At 49.2% G+C, this 17,061-nt stretch overlaps 1 protein-coding gene across 1 annotated transcript in view; it reads right to left on the bottom strand.

Moving 5' to 3' along the window:
• Window positions 1-278: 278 nt before the first annotated feature.
• Window positions 279-17,061, bottom strand: part of NRP2 (neuropilin 2) — a 90,627-nt gene continuing 73,844 nt past the window's right edge. The window contains 2 exon segments of the mRNA XM_042784050.1: window positions 279-3,800; window positions 4,424-4,492. Of these exon segments, the coding sequence (XP_042639984.1) occupies window positions 3,496-3,800; window positions 4,424-4,492 (374 nt within the window). The 3' untranslated portion in view covers window positions 279-3,495.

Raw genomic sequence — 17,061 nt, 5'->3', positions numbered from 1 at the left:
GAGCATCTTCCAGCTGTCTCCAGCTCTGGGAGGAGAGGCCGTGTCCGAGCGGGAGGATGCTTGAGTGCATGGGGGCTGCGTTAAAGCCCCAAGTCACCTGGGGGTGACAGGCAGCTCGGGGTGACCCAAGGGGACGGGCAGCGTGCAGCAAAGGAGGATGGTGGACATGGCCCTGTGCACCTCCAGCTGTGCCTCAGTTTCCCTGAGGTTTCTGGCCAGCCCTCTCTGTTTGGTTTCCTTGTTGCTACTCTTTCATAAATAGAAAAGCCACTGAAACATAATCTCTAACATAATGTTTATTAAATAGTAATTTTAAAAGGTTTTCATACAAATCATATAAACACAGTTTGATTTTTTTTGTTTTGTTTTGTTTGGTTTTTTTTTTTTTTTTACACCGAAGAATCACAGTAAAAGCTCTTTAAGTCCATAAGTCCTGGCTCAGCCAGTGAATGGTCAAATACCTTGAACTGCAAACCTTGGAGAAGTTTCATTTCTGCATATAATTTCTTAATGGTTTAATTCCCATGCTCACTTCCAACACCTTCCCACAAAATGAAATCACCTGGCACTACAGCCCTCCTGTTAGCAACACGTCCTCACCATGAGAAGGGTGTGGAGGCAACAGTCCATTTCAGCAAAGGCATTAACACCAATTTCTTTTTTTTTTTTTTTTTTTTTTTCTGAATTTCACAGAGGGAATTGCAATCATCAAACCTAATCTATTTGCAGAGGAGGATGCAATGAATTGAATGCACTGATGACTTTTTTTTTTTTCCCTGTTGAAGTTACAATCAAACACAGTTTTCTGTAGAAGAACAGTAAAGCACCCAGCAGAGGTAAGTGAGGTATCAGCTTTGCAGCATTATTGGCCTGCTCCTGCCTGGCAAGCGCACGCGTGTGGGCCCTGCCCCGTCTGGAAGGGGAAAGAGGGACACGCAGGGTGGATGCTTTGCTGGGCCCGTCCCAAGTTAGTGCCAAGATCAGCAGTACTCTCCTGCCCCAGATCAAGAGATATATTAACACGAGTCAGTCCCACGGAATAAGTCACATACACGATACATACAGAGAATTCACGTGCGTGTTCAAACACACTATTTCTGAATATATGTATATACGAACTCTTCTCTCTGTACGCCTACTAGACACCATAACGTCACTTTTTAAATTATATATTTCACCTATGGTTTGCCTAAGTCAACTTTTCTACTGTATGGTCCTTTTCCATTCATCCTTCCCCTCTCCTGTGATTTGAAGGGGATAAAATCATCGAGCAGCAGCAATCCAGCTTTGAAATGGTCTGGTACATTTCCTTTTACTGCCTCTGTTTCTTTTGTACAGTAAAATAACACCCCTGTGGAATTTGTCCACGAAGAATGCCAAAAGAAATAAGGTGATTTGAAAGGAGAATCTGAGATACGTTTACTGCTGTTTCTGTTGGGCACACAGTGTGAATTAAAAAAAAGAAGGCCTTTGTGTGCGCGTGTCTCTGCGTGTGCATGTATGAACCGTGGATGTTTTGATGACACAGCTGCTGGTATCTGCTTCCCCAGTAACACAGGTGTCTTTCTTATAGTGGAGAAGTCTTTTTTTTTTTTTTCCCTAAAAACTTAACTGTCTGCTGGAGCTCTTCATGAAACACTAGACAAATGTTCCTATTCCCACCACACCGAGGAGCAGCTGTGGCACTGTCCGTGCTCATCTCCTCTCCAGATGTTGCTCACCTCCCCAAACACCTGGCCTCCAGCAGGATGTGTTTGCAGGGGCTGTGCAAACTGAGCTTCACAGCACATCACACCTTCGGCGCTCTGCGGTTAGTGAGGAAAAAAATATCCATGCCCAAACCAAACTATTTGCTAGGCAAAATGTAAAATCGGAACATATCAGGTATTTGCAAAGAGCCCCTGGAAAAGCAAACCCAAGGTGCTGGAAAGGTTTCTTGCTTATATATGTGCAAACTGATAGGGGCAATCTGTCTGTACTGAATTGAAGATGAAGGCATTGGTTTGGGGCCCAGTGTTTGAACTCTTTTTCTCCAATAAATTGTTTTTATAACACCCCTCTCCCATGGCACAGCGGCAAGTGGAGAGGTATCAGCTGCCAGACAATGTAGCCAGACCACTTGAAAGTAGAAGGACCAGGCTTCTTCAGCTGGGCTCTACCCAGTAGAGAGCAGTGAAGCAGCAGTGTTTTGCTGGGGAAGGATGAAGGCCTCACTTGTTGTTTGATACAGCACTGATCATCAGATGGAGGAAAAATACTTCTTCTAAGGCACTTGTTCAAAGTAAAACAAAACACAGCTCATAAATAAAACTTCAGGTTTTTGCTACTGATCAGGAGCAGCGCAGCTTTGCTCCGAAGGGGATACGGCGGCAGCCGTTTGGTCCAGTTGTGCTGACGGTGCCAGCTCGCGCCCCCAGCTCCAGGGAGAAGGGGAGCACCATGAAGGTGAGGGGGGTCAACAGACTCCGTGGCCAGGCTGCCAGGGCCGTGGGCACAGCTCCAGCCTCCTTTCCTGTTCATTTTCCCTCCCTGGCACTTTGGAGAGGCGTCGGCACTGTGCCTCAAGTCAAACCCCAAGTGAAGCCCCCTTCCCAAAGCCATCACCTGAGCGCTGGCAGCCTGACACACTCTATCTTTTGTTTGCTGAAATCTTCTCATTTTAGCAAAACGAAAAAGGCCAGGATCAAGAGGGGTGGGAGATTCAAAGAAAAGCCTTCCTGATGAAGGCCTCAGCTGTTACAATCCAAGATCTGGATTTAATAAATGGCTCTTATTCACAAATCACTTTAAGGCTCTTCAGATTCTCTCAAAGAGGTGCTTCTACACATAGGGTTTCCTTTCTATTTTATTTCTTAATGATTTCAGAAGGCGCTGTTGTTACCATCGACACTAAAGCCAGTATCGCACCTTTCGCCCCTACCAGGAGAAGAAAAGTTGAAGATAACAACATGCTTCCATTTTCAGGACTGGAAACTGCAGCTTCCTGGACTTAGTGTGAAGTGCACAAATCCCTACAGCCAAAATGGTATCTGAACGGGGTCTAAAATGGACAGGGTCTCCGTGTGTGTGTGTGTGTGTGTGTTATTTCTAAAGACAGGGTGGCCGAAGAAATCCCTCAGCCTTCTCAGCAACTCACCAGAGAAAGGAGGTGGGAAATAACAATCAACATTTAGTTTCTCACATCCAAAAGGTACACCAGTCTCCCTTGCCACGTCTCAGCCACTCACATCAGCAGAAAATGAAGATGAACCAATAAACAAGGGTGTCGGTACCCCCTCGTCCGGCACAGTCTGGTTTGCGGGAAAGCCCGCTCGGTCCTGGCGGAGTGCGACCCGCCGGCGGGACCCGGCGGCAGGAGCAGTGCCTCCCCTTGCTCCTCCCGCACCCCTCGTTCCCCATTATGGCATTCAGTTCCCATAGAAAACAGCAAAAAAGTACCCCCCCACCAGCCCGCCTCACCGGGTGCAACACCGAGGGTGACCCCCAGGGCACCCGTCAGGCCTCTGAGCAGCACTTCTGGTGGTTCATCTTAACCTTGTGCTTGATGCCGTCGTACAGCTCGAAGTTGTAGTTCTCCAGCGTGGTGGAGCTCCGCGAGGACAGCCCAGCGTACGAGCACGTGCAGTAGAGGAGCAGACCAGCGCAGATGGCCCCAAGGAGGACACCGAGAGAGCTCATCGCTATGATGGTCACCAGGATAGGATCCAGGGTGTAGAGCCAGCTTTTTTCTTTGTCCAGCTTCGGGGTTCCTGGAGAGTTAGTAGAGAACAGTGTGTCGTTCCTATCCGATCCAAAGTAATCTGCAGTGGAATGGGCACTTATTATCCAGGGATCACTTTTTTTTTTCCACCACCTTTATGCGCTTCTTACTTGGAGTTGTGATGGCCTTACAAGAGAATAAGCACCCACATGGGTATATCTCAGTAGAATTCATTAACCCAGGTCTAAAAGTAATGCAAAGCACCCAATTACCAAGAAATTTAGGTGCCCTAATTCACTTTTACACCTACAGCTATGGTAATAGCATGCTAGCATTTTACACACACTGAAACTCTGGACCTTCAGGTGCCATTGGGTTCAAAACTATGGAAACAATCTATCACAGCTCCCAGACTTAATTTTCTCCATTTACAAGTCAAAATGCCATGCAAGCAGCAATTAATGCCTGAAAGATCAGTTCCACTTGTCCTAACACAAATGCAATATATTGACTTTGCAAGGTTGCTGGCTGTTGAAAAAGGAAAACAAGAAAAGAAAACTAATGTCTTTGTCCAGACACTAAGCCACCGCTTCAGTGTACGTTCTCAAGCATGTTGTAGCTCCTAACCCCCACTAAAGCTGAGGTCTGTGAGTAACTGTAGCATCTGATACTGAAACACAAGCTCCCCCAGATAAATTGCTCATGAGGAATTTGTGTACTAACCTGGATCATTGTTGTCTTCAAAGTCTTGCTCAGAGATTGGAAAGTCATCCTCCATTCTGGGGAAGTTCACTAGAACAACAAAATGGGAAGCACGATTTGTTTTAAGAGGCCTTTTGGGGACATTATTGCCACTGGTCACTGGATTGCAAGACCAGCCAGAAGAAAGCAATAGTTAAACCACTGCAAGGCTCTTCCTCATGGAAGGAGCAAGAACTCTTCCTTTTCTTCCTTTGGCCAAAGTCAATGAAGACTCTTGCATACTCAAGAGAACAGGATCTTCCCACTACATCACATTTCACGACCACCAAATGACCAGCTTTTAAAAGAGAGTGAGCAAAAAGCAAAGAAACCAGATAACTTGAATAGCACTAAAATATTGTCATTGGTGCCTGCATAATGGCTATAATTCACTTTTAACATGCTCATGGGTATTATCCTTACAACTTTGAATAGGATCTTAGTGCCTATCATTACTTGCCACTAATGCTAGATCCATTTAGCACACTTTACTTATAATTTTTTCCTATATATCTTACTGGACAGAGAGCTTCAATGACCCAGTTTCTCTTTGGGTTTCAGATAAATTCATAGTAATTTGAGGAAGTCATGTATCATCATTATATGTTTTAATGCAAAAGCTGGTTGAAAATGGGCAGAGCGGCAAAAGGGTGTCCATATCTAGGCATTTATGCTAACATTTCTCTGATCCAAATTCCTTTTAGTGGTGACATTTCTTTTTATTCTTCAGAACAGATCAAACACTAGTAACCAAATGTACATGTAGTAATCTGAGAGAAGTTATTTTCCTGTGCAGTCTTCCTTGCATTATCTTTACCTATAGTTACCATGGTCCTTTTTCAGTTTTCCAAAAGAAAACACTCTTTCATTCTGATCTGCTTTTTCAAAGCTGACTGTAACTTGGGGTGCTCAACTGGGAAGCCACCTCAAAATTATCAGGAATGCAGAAAATCAGGGACTACTAGAAAACAGTAGAAATCACATCATTGAAATAGTTGTGGTTGAAAACCAAGGCTACTTTGCACTGTGTGCAAAAATGGCAAGAAGAGTTTAAAGAGGTTACTTATCAACAACCAAAACCAAAGAATGTAACTTGTGCCCAAAAAGCCATGTGTAAAGAAATTAATCAAAACCTTATAAAAGAATATTTGTGTATATTTGCACGGAGATTTAGGACTTCAAAAGGCCTCCTGAATTGTCAAATCCATTTTTTTGCTATCCCAGGCAATGGTATCAGGCAATCCCCACCAGCAACTTTTCAGGGTTCCCTTGGAGATTACGGGGCTCTGCTGAATGTCACGCTGCCTCAGCATCACCTTATGACTGACTGCAATGATCCTCTGTGCTGGTACTAATGATACCTTCCCAAATACTCATTCTTTGGGAAGAACTGTCTTTTGCCCTCAGCACTCAAAGGATTATGAGATTTCTTTGAATTTTCACAAGAACCTGGCAACAGGAACACACAAAACCCAGCACTTGCCCCTCCTGACAATGAGCTCTGCATCTAGTGAGCCAGGTAATTAAGCTGACTCGAGGCTGCTAGTAGCTTGTTGAAGAAACATAGGTGCACACCAGCTTCTGTAAATCCTCACTTTAGCAATGAGTTCACATGATTTCTCAACACTTCCAGAACTGACAGGCCCAGATGGCAACATCTTAGGGCTGGGAGAACTGCCCGAGGGCCTCTTGCAAACATTTAGAGCTGAACATGTGGAAAAGTAACTTGCAAAGCAGTTCACATGCGGAGATGTCTGCTTTGCTAGTCCTCCATCAGAAGACAAACAGTGAAATTTGCCATCCATGTCACCCACACAACCCTAGGAAACTGTAGGTTCCTCAAACACCAGCAAAGGTCAAAACTGGACCATGTCTGCCCAAGGAGCCCATGTGGAGGGAAAGGCCGTTGGAAATCCTTTGCCTTTCCATACTGCAGCTCCTCTAAATTTTGTGTGAGAACAAGCTAGCAATTTCGTGCTTTTTTATTTCCCAGGGTAGCCTTGAGGGAAAAGCCAGAAAAAACAAAGTATTGGTTAATCAACACTTTCAAAAGAACACCAGTTATTTCAGCCTGAAAGGAAGGAGCGCTGGGAAAACTTGAAAAGAGAGAACATTTCTACAAAAATCCCAGCCGAAAATCTATTTACTCTTCTAGCAATTTTCTCAATTCTCCATGCTAATATGACTCCGAGTCCTGCTTAAATGATATCTTCCCCCTCACCCATTCTCCTTCCTCCTTAGGCCTGTGGTAGGTCCTCATTCTTCGGTTCCCCACATGCTGTATTATTGCTATCAGATTATATGTTGTCACACAGGGTTCTATGCTGGCTTTGGAAAAATATAACTCAACGTTTCTTTTTCCATACCGGGGTTTCTTGAGTCATTAACAAAATCAGCTCTGGCTGTGTGGCTTTCTATGGCAACTGAAGCTCATGGTCTCAGTTCAGTTCCTAGTGGAGATGATTTCCTGTCACAGAAATTAGCCTGCTATTTGTCGTCAGTTAGGCTCCTTTGTGACAAGTCTTAGCAATATTGTCACAAGTGGAGCAGGCCATGGAAAGTGACCCCCTTGGAAAGCGGTCCCCAGAAGAGCCCTGCAAGCTGCTGAGCAGAATGGGAGAAGCATGCATTGCTCTGTGCTGTGGAGAGCTGATTCCTTAAAGGGCAGCTTTCAGGTGCAATTTACTTTGTATTTTAAAAGGAAAAAAACACACTGGAGAAGGGTAGGCACGAAAGCTAGTGGAAACTGTATTTAAACATGAAGAATGCTTTCTCCTGAGTGAAAGGACCTTTTTAAAGTGTGTGTGCTGGATGATGGCTGTGAGCACCTAGCCGGTCATGCCCAAAAGATGATGTTAGTGATGCCGTTGGAAACAGCCGGATGCCGAGAAAAGGCTGTTATCTGTTGGATCAGAGAGCACTACCAGCTAAAAGGCTAATTTATGGGACCTGAAAAAAGAAAGATGAGATCCTAATCAAAGACAAGGAGTGACTTAAGTACCACATTTTTATGAACTCACATGGAGGGAGAGCAGGAGAGAATTAGTATTTCCAGAGATTAAGGAGCTTTAATGTACATCTGTTTTAAAATAGTAGCAGGGGCGGGAGGGATTAGGTCAGGGAGGGGGGTTACTGGAAGGGGGGTGACACATGATTGATCTGCCTTGCCAGGGTGGACAGGGGAGGCACAAGAGCAGCCGAGGTTCACCAGTGTCCTGCCACAGACATACACGTACCTCTTGCAGGAAAACGCTCCAAACCCACTTGAAGCAGCTCACCTCTGCAAGGCTGACGTCAGCACATCATATGGACCAGCACATCCTTCCCACCACCACACACACTCAATGCCAGCCTGCCTGTGCGGGCTTATCGGCAGTGCCCACCTTTGCACCAAGCCAAAAGCTATTGCTTTGGAGAGGACACCCAGTCCCAGTTCCTGGAATCTAGACACATTCCTCTAAGGCAAATGACCACCAATGAGAAGAATATTGCTGTTTCTTTCTAGACTGACTGGTTTAAGTCTGCACACCTGCCTCATGCCGGGTCCCTCCATCCCAGGGCAGAGCTCTTTCACCACGCATCTCTCTACACACAGGCATTTGCAGATGGTGGCTGCAACACCTCTTGGGTTCTTTCCAGGTGAACAAAATGAGCCTCACAGCAGAAGATGTCTTTCACAAACGATGTATCAAACTTGCAGCAATCTCCAGCCCTTTTTGTTGACCGCCTACAGCCTCTCTGGCACAAGGGAGCCTGGCCTGGAGAGCGCCCGGGGTGCACTCCCACCATCCCTGTGCTCCTGCTTCCCTCTACCCGCAGGGGTCCGCGGACTCTGGGGCTGGAGGAGACGCACCAGGTGATGGTGGCTTGTGGGCTCTTTCACTTTCCAGTGATATCCGCGGCTGTGCCTCCTGGTACAAAAGAGGGGTAGCTGGCTCCCTCTGGTCCTTTCCACACTGGGGAAACAACTGTGTGCTGCTCACTTCCCTGAAAACAGCAAGTACCCTGTGTGCTCACCTCTCTCTCCCGCTGCTACAACATCCGTCTTGGCCAGTGCTACCCTGCCTGGCAAGGGGAGCACCAGTGGTGCACAGCTGCTCTGCTGCCAAACAGCGCCCACAAGGGCCCAAAACATTAAATCCAGGTAAGCCTAGGAAAACGGGGTCAGAAATTACTGCTCCCCAGCCTTGGCAGAGAGCAGCAGAGCTCCAGCTCCACTCTCATCCTTGCTTTTCTCCCTTTGCTCATTCCCAGGCCTTGACTCTCCGCAGCAATAGCGTGACTCCAACACACATCGTTTTGTTTTGACACAGCAGAGCAGCTGCCGTGGCCTCACCGTGACACCGCTCCTTTTGGCAGCGGTGGCCGCTCCTTCGGCTGGGAGCCCGGGGGGCTCGGGGGTGACACCTCCCACCCTCGGCAAACGGGGAAGTGCTTCACAAAGCAGCAGCCCAGGCACCAGGCAGAAACACTCCCCCTGAATCCCCCACAGCTTATTTCCAGCTGAAAATCCACCTCACTTCTCTCTTCCCCGCTCCTCCAGAAACACAGAACGACTTTAGTTTACAAAAAGGCTAAATCCCTGCCAAATTTCAAATTAAAACAGTGCTTTGGCTACAGCTGAGCATTAAAGAAAGCAAACAAGCAGCCTCTCCCCTGGCCCGGCCACCCTCTGCAGCGCAGGAACCCCTGAGCCTTGTCCTCAGATTGCCTTGGGGCTGCCCCGGCGGCAGTGCACACCACAGCACCATCTTCATACCGGGGGCACCGAGGAGCCTTTTGTGTTCCTTGGGCTTCCCATATGCAGAGAAGATGGGGAAGTGCACTCGGGCAAGTGAAGATGCCCACCGAAAGCACCCAGAGACGTGAAGCCAGGCTGAGAGCTTGGTGTGGGGGTGAACGCGAGCAGGCAGCTATTTCCAGCCCCGGCGCTGCCCTCCGACGCGTGGCACCCTGCCCTCGCTGCACGCGTGGCAGATGGCCAAGGTGGCTGCCCAAAATGGGGACCCTGCCAAACCCTCCCTGCAGCAGCTACATTCCCCGTTGCAGCCTGACCCTTTCCCCGACATGTCTTGCTTTTGCACCTCTGCTTGGTGCCAGCACCAGGCCAGGGAAACTGGTGGCAGTGTGCATGCATACGGCATTACAGTGTCATTATACAGCATGGTTTTCCTCTCCCTCTCCCTTAGCGCGGGGCTACCCGGGTAAGGAGCCGCTGCTCGGGTTCGGTGCTCCGTGCCAGAGCTCACCAGTCCCAAACCGAGCAGCTCCTCGGCACAAGGGCAGCGTTGCCAATCCACCACCGCTGAGCAAAGGCTCAGAGCTGGGGGAGAAACCAGCCACACTGCAGCATCCTGATATGTTATTGCCCTCCCCGTTGTTGCTGTTTGTTTTTACAGTGGCAACGGCTAACGACACCATTCCTCAAACTGGCAGCCATGCCTGCAATCGCTGCTAAGAGCCGCCAAAGCCACTGATGGAGGAGCTGTGGCAGAAAGCCAAGAGTCTGTCCAAGCTCGCCTCGGGGCCCTTGTCTGCTGCCTGCGCACCTCACTGCTGCCCCGGCACAAGGGAAGCAGGGGCTGGCCCCGACAGAGCCAGTAGGTTTTCACAGGGGCAAAAATCCCAACACAGCCCTGCGCGCAATCTGGTTTCTCCCTTATTCCCTTGCATTCACTAGCAGAGGCATTTCAGCCCTGCCCAGGAAGAAGCTGACCTCACCCTTCCAGCCCGGGGGAAGCAGCTTTGGGTTCCCTTCACCAAGTGTCACCTTGCAGGCGCTTGCCCGGGCAGGAGGCTGACCCGGGTGGGTGGGTGGGTGAGCCCTGCACTTTGCAGCCTGCTCCTGAGCCATCCATCACCCATCTCGGGCACGCTGACCTTGCCCGGGCGAGGCACAGCCCAGCCCAGCCCTTCCCACGGCGCCCTTTGCTTTGCCAGGCCATAGCTCCCTCTTTCACACACCCGCTCGCCACCGGCTTTGCCCCATCGCTTACAGAGAGTGAGGGTGGGCCCTCTCCCGCCAACCGCACGGAGTCGTTTTTTCCTATAACATGGCAGCAACTGCAGAGATAAAAAGACCGACACCATGACCCCACTTGCAGCCAGGGGAGCCACATCCAGACCCTCCCCGTGGCACACGGGAGACATCAGGTCTCCGCCCTTCATGCCACTCCCCGAAATATGGAGCCCCTATTGCTATACCACAAAGTTTATTCCTTTTTTTTTAAAAGTAGACTCTTAAAGGCCTGAAGTTACCTGCAGAGGAGGTTGCATCAAAATAACACTAAATTGTATTTATTTTCTTAAAGTGTGCTAATTTTAGCTGCTTTCTTCCCTATGATGAGCCACAGCCTGAGCAGCACCCAACCCTCTGGTCAATCTGGCTGCAGCACACATACAGAATAATTAAACCATGAACAATTCCTCCCTTTTCGTCTGTTTACTTAACAGAATTTTTTTCTTCCTTGCTGGGAAGCCATCAGCCAATCTCTCCTCTGTTTTTCTCATGTGCATATTTGTTTTGAATTTTGCTTGGACAGTCACTGAAGTGTACAAAATGCAAATTACAACTGTATGGGCTTTGCTGTACAATTAGAGGGAAAAAAAAAGCCCCCCACATCCTCCAGAAAAATAGTATGGGCACTCAGCTTTCCTTGTGTTTGAACAGCCAAAGCAAGAGATCACATTTTTGTTGATGGCCTGAATTCCTAGTAAAGCCAGGAAGTTTCGTTGCAAAGCTGAGCTGTATGCCAAGGTAAAGAGCATGATAGAAGGAAAATAAATGCAGGAGGGAAAGAAAAACCTCTCCAACTGGCAACAAAATGTATTTCATGTGAAATGCGATGCTGCCAACTCCTCTGTGGGGGAAAAAGGTGCACCTAGAGAAGGTGAGAAGGAGAAATGCTGCAGCAGAGATCCCTGTAACAAGCTGGGAGGACTTGGGCGAAGGGAAGGCAGGGGATGCACACCCCCAAACCCTTGGTGCTGCGGCACTCAGGCAGCTCCCACGCAGCTCTCCTACACAGTCCAACATGCAAAAGCCCAGCAAGGAATTCACAGAAGAGGAACGCATTGCCGTTTTCATCATTAATTTTGGTAATGGGTTGCCCGATTTTCATTGTGCTCGGGGACGGAGCGCACGGCTCAGCTGAGCTGGCAGCCAAGCCGGCCCCCGGGGCCCTGTGAAGTCGGATGTCCTGTCTCCAGGGGCTCTGGACAGAGAAATTCTGCATAATCACATTGAGCAATTTAGCACTTAAGCAACGTTAGCAAAATCCCCAAACAATCCCAAGTGTCAGTCCAGCCGCCCAAAACTCCCGCTAAGGACTGGTACAAACGTAATGGATCTAAAAGCCGCTATTAACGGCCCGATCCTGAGTGCAGCGAGGCAGGGTGAGCACACCAGCTGCGCTGCCGGGAGCTGGGTCTGCACACAGCAGGAACAGGAGCTTCACTTTGCTAAAGGAAATAGCCCTGATGCTCCAAAAGAAAACCTGGAGTTCTGAAACACCGCTTCACTTCAACTGACAGCAGTCTCGTTGGCAAAGAAAGAAGAAGGAAGAAAAAACCCCAGATATTTGTATAAAAATATCATCATTTTATTACATTCCACACAATACATCTTCAAAGAGTTTCAAATTTCCACAAGATATTTTTCACACACAGGCAACTGGGCAATGCTGGGGATGTCAGGGCTCAAGGAGTGGGGGAGAACTGGGAATAAAAATCTCGAAGTGACCTTCTGTTTTGTCTTTGGTGATTTTGGTTTGAAAGACAGGGTGCCACATTCTCCTCTCTTGACACACCGATGCGTGCTTGCTAAGTCCGTGGGGCTGAACCTGATCAAAGCGAGGGGATCGGCTGACCTAGGGAGACTGAACTGACTTTGGAAACATGACGGTATCATCTGCTGACATGGCTTGGGCTGACCTGAAAAAGCAGCAAGCGCATGCCAATATTTCACATCTGTTTTAATTTGCAGCTGGCTGAGGGGTGGGATTTCACATCACAAACCATATACACCGCAACACCAGTGCTGCGTAACCAGGAGGCTCACGGAGAAAGCACCCTGGCCTTGAAAGCCCCTCTCTGGGGACCTCTAGGCAGCACCACCTGCAAGGTGACAGGAGCTCCCCTGGGTCCCTTTGGGATCTGCTGGGACAGGCACGTCCCTGCTGCCCTCAAAAAGCTGGTGGGAGCCAGGCCCCGGTGGGACGCTGCCCCGAGCACCCACCACGCCTAACGTGCTCACCATGCCAAATCACCCTGGGTTTTTCTGCACTCCCTGCATGTTTTAGATGGTTGCTGCAGCAGCTGCGGGAGCCCTGCTGAAATCTGTTGAGTAATCAGCATGAGGAGCTAAAAGAAGCTGCATGAATAAAGGCATGGAGGGAACGGAGAGAGAGACCCCCATGGACAGAGATCCCCTGGGGAGAGGGCTCCGCTACAGTAGGGGCCAATACCACGTATGCACAGCACCGTTTGTGTTCCCACATTTTCCCCAGATCAGAAGGAAGCTCAAGACTGCAGGGAAGTTAACAGAGCTGCTGTCTCGATTCATTTTATGCAATATTAATGGGCAAAGGAGGGGTGGGGAGCACTAGCAAGTCTAGGATGGGGGAGGGAATCTGATCACTCATCACAAATGAACACAAACAAGATGGAGAACCTTGCTCACTGGAGGTACTTGTTTTGCCTGCAAACAGATTAGAGTTAACGATTCAAACCACTTTTGCATGTCATCATTCAGTAATTTATATAAGGCATTTCCACTACAATACGCTGGGCCATTCAACAGTTGGAGGCATGTTGGAGGCTCCGTCTTGCCTACCCAGTTAAAGCAGCAGCAATGGCTGGGCCCCCCAGGTGCACCTGCTATGTTTTGCTTGCTAGATGTTACTGATGCTTTAAGAAGCAGAACATTAGCAAATGAAAAACTAATTGACATTCTAAAAACTCAACTGTCAATTATTATGATTCAGCAGCTATGAATTGGGCAAAGGAAAAAAAAAAAAACCAAACCCAAAACCCAGAAAGGGGAATTATACTTGTCTCTTGAACATTTCTAGCAGAAAGACAAAGAGGAGCCCTCTCCCCCTTCCCCGTGTAAGAGCAAAACCATCAGCACCCAGAGCGAGGATACTTACAAAATAAATAAACCTTCAATTCTCAAGAAACTGCAGTATTTAGCATCCACCTTAGACCTGCTGAAGTCTATGTGTTACCCTAAGGCTGGCTTTAACAGATACAAACAAAACATTCATTATGAGCTTCTCTGATATAAGGCAACTTTAAATAGATTCACTTGTGGGTGGGGGAAGAGGAGGGTTTCCCCCCCTACTTCCAAACAATGGCTGTGTTATCATGTTGGCTGCAGAAAGAATAAGATGGAGAGATCTTACTTTTTGGACGTCTATGAACCTCTCTGGATTCTTCTAGCCATGAGGTGGACATTCCTACTGTCCAGACTGGCCTCTTCTTCTCATTTTGCACCCAAGACATTAATGCTAGCAAACAAGAAACCCAGCCAAAGCTAGATAAGGCAACAAAAAAGCATTGCGCTCTTCCCCAAGTAAACAAATCAGGGTATTTACCACAAACATGTCCCAGACCTTCCAGAGGGGAGGCGGGAAGGGGGGGGAATTTTAAAAAACAAACAAACGAAAAAAACCCCACCAAAAAAAAAAAAAGCATTCCCTGTGCAAGTAGAAGCAACAACAAGCAAATTAAAAAGGGGCTGTTTCTAAATATACATTCAGTCAGTCAGACGCGTGCACTCCCATGCACACTTGCATACACATATTTAGCACACACGTGCATGAGCCACACACACAAGCTTCCAGGCTCGCCACCAGGTTTCCTTGCAGGTTGCCTACCAGGAGGAGAAAAGAAACCAAACCAAACAAGACTACCAACAAAAAAATATTCCCCAAACAAACACAAGAAAACAAAAAAACCCCACCCGACACCCCAAGAGTCCTTGAAAAGTAATCGAAAGGGAGCGTTCACTTCTGAAGTGAAGGGGCGGTGTGTCTCTTCTGGCAGTCCAAGATGCAGCATTAGTTTAGAGTTTGTAAAAGATTCGGGAAGGGCTTGGGGGATGGAGAAGGGACGGAGATGTCTAAGAGTTCACACGTATGCTAGGTAAGGAAAAAAGTGCAAAACTGAGGCAACGTATTTGAAGTCTTAGTTTCTGTCTGTCTGTCTGTTTTGTGTTTTGTTTGCTCTCTCGTTCCTGTTCGGCTCTCAGCAGCGTGAGCTGGGGTCTTGCTCTAGTTTTATGGTTAGGGTGGGCTCCACGGCCACGGGGGCCCCGTTGGCATAGTGGGAGGTTTTGTAGGTGATGGAGTGATCGCTCTTCTTGGCCGCATAGCGGAACCGGTGGTAGTGGAGCACAAGGGCCAGCGCGACGGAGACCAGCACCACAACAGCACCTCCGGCGGCAATAACGTAATACCAGTAGGCTGGGATGGGCTGCACTGACACCGTGTCCACTGTGGGCTCGGTCCCTGGCAGGAGGGTTGGCCCTGGGGAGGAGACACAGAACAGGGTTGCTAGGTGGGAGGCATGCAGACGCACAAAAAGAAACACACATGCTTTCAAGAGTACAGCATGGAGTAACACAAGTTCCCAGGGCTGCCTCTGGATACGGGGCATGCTCCTGGAGGGGAGCACAGCCTGGCGTTTGCTGAGCCCACATATTCAAGGGCCTTTTTCTTCCCTTTTAATTAACCAGGCTGCCTAGATCGCAGTACAAATTCCATATGCACGCTATTATTACTGTTATTTCTGGCATCAACAAATGTTTTTTTCCCCCTCTGTTTTTTTGGCCTTCTCCAGATCAGCCGCCTGGTTTTGTCTCCACATGGCAGATGTTGTTAAGCAGTGACAAAACACATCACGTTCCTAATTGGAGGAAGAGCGTAATCTCAGATGGCCAAGGAAGTTACCACAGGAGACTGGGAAAGAAATTACAAGGAGAAACATTTGTCGTTCTTATGGAAAAGACAGAGAAGATGATGTCTGTCTGAAAGTGCTTTGCACACAGATTTGGTCTCACTAGGTGCCCCATTCACAGACTTCCTTATTATTTTTTAAAGCAAGGAAGGATGGTTATGATTATTTACACGGCACAGGCTGTGAAATTCAACCCAATGCTCACGCAAGAAACTCACGCTCTCTGCAGCTTAAGCAAGCCAGGACTATGAGTTCATGCTGATAAAGCAAACACACCTAGGGAGGGCTGGAAAAGCACCTGCCTCCCTTGAATTCAGGGGCAGGCAGCTCCCAGGCTCAGCCCAGCGATGGTTAACCTTTCCTAGGGTTGCAGGTGCAGCCTGTCGCAGGGCAGGGCTGCAGGGCACTGCTCTCCCTTCCCAGGTCATCCCGGGACAGCTCGGCACACCTCTGGCGCTCAGAGGCGCGCAGGAGCCCGCTGCCAGCCCGCAGCGGCTCGGACCCACACGCACCTCCGGCCGGCGTCCACGCTCACGCCCACGGCCCCAGAGGGGCTCCGTGAGATTCCTCCTGCTCACGCTGCTCCCAGCTCCGCTCGCGGGGGCGAGCTGTAAGTGGTGTGGGAGAGATGCACTTTTGCACCCCGTTTATTCACTGGCAACTTCAAGGGGGCCAGAGCCTCTGGGGAGACTCTCAGAAGGGTTCGTTCTGCCACTGGATATGTCGACAACCTCCCTGACTCCTCTCGCCCTCTCCTTTTGCCCCGGCCCGCTGGCAGAGGCAGCCCCTTGGCTAGGTGCTGGCAAGCAGAATTTTGGGGGCTCCTGCAGTTTGTCAGCATATTATTGAGCTCTTCACTAACCAAACACCGGCTCGGGTTCCTGAGCAGGCTCAGAGGATGCCAAGGGGAAAAAACAAAACAGTGGAGGATGCAGCAAGGTTTGCTAGCAGCAAGGGCATCTCGCAGCACGGCTTCTGCCCTCCCCTCCAAACACTACCCTGCCAGCAGAGCCACTGGCTGCCAAATTTGGGATGGCAGTGGCTTTTCTGTTGCTGGTGGCACAGGAGATGAGGCAAAATGATGCAGCAAGAGTGGTCACAAGGCTTTCCTCCCCAAAACCCAGGCACAGGGGATAAAAATCAGAAGGAACACTGCACCCAGATGCATAGCTACAACAAAAAAAGCCCTCAAAACCAAGAAAAAAATCCACACAGGCAAGACAAATCCTGCTTTTACAGAGCAGGAGTCTGGGAACCACCCACATATTTGTCATTGTAGGCAAGAAATTCGGATGTCTCCAGAGAAGCCTACCTGCCAGATACGCCGCCCTCACCCCATCTCACCCCAGCCGCCCCTCGCTGCTGGGAATGAGGGTGGCCCTGTCTCTCCTGCCCCCCCCGACAGCGCCAGGGAAAGCGGGGTACAGGCAGTGTGTTGGGGGTGGCAGAGGCAGGGAGCAGGCAGCCCTCCCACCTCCTTCTCTACCTCCACCAGCGGCCACCCTGGTGCGGAGGAATGAAAGCAGCACATCCCTGCACCTCCTCGAGCAGCTGCTGCCCCTCACCCGGCTGCACAGGGGGTGACGGTGTGGGACACCCCATGGGGGGCTGCCACTAGCCCCCCCGCCGGGGTGAGCACGTTCGACACCGCCCTGAGCTTC

This window comes from Tyto alba, unplaced genomic scaffold, assembly GCF_018691265.1.
Source record: "Tyto alba isolate M040663 unplaced genomic scaffold, T.alba_DEE_v4.0 Super-Scaffold_7, whole genome shotgun sequence".
Taxonomy (NCBI): Eukaryota; Metazoa; Chordata; class Aves; order Strigiformes; family Tytonidae; genus Tyto; species Tyto alba.
The sequence above is the reverse complement of the archived record's forward strand: the minus strand, read 5'-3'. Positions and strand labels throughout refer to the sequence as shown.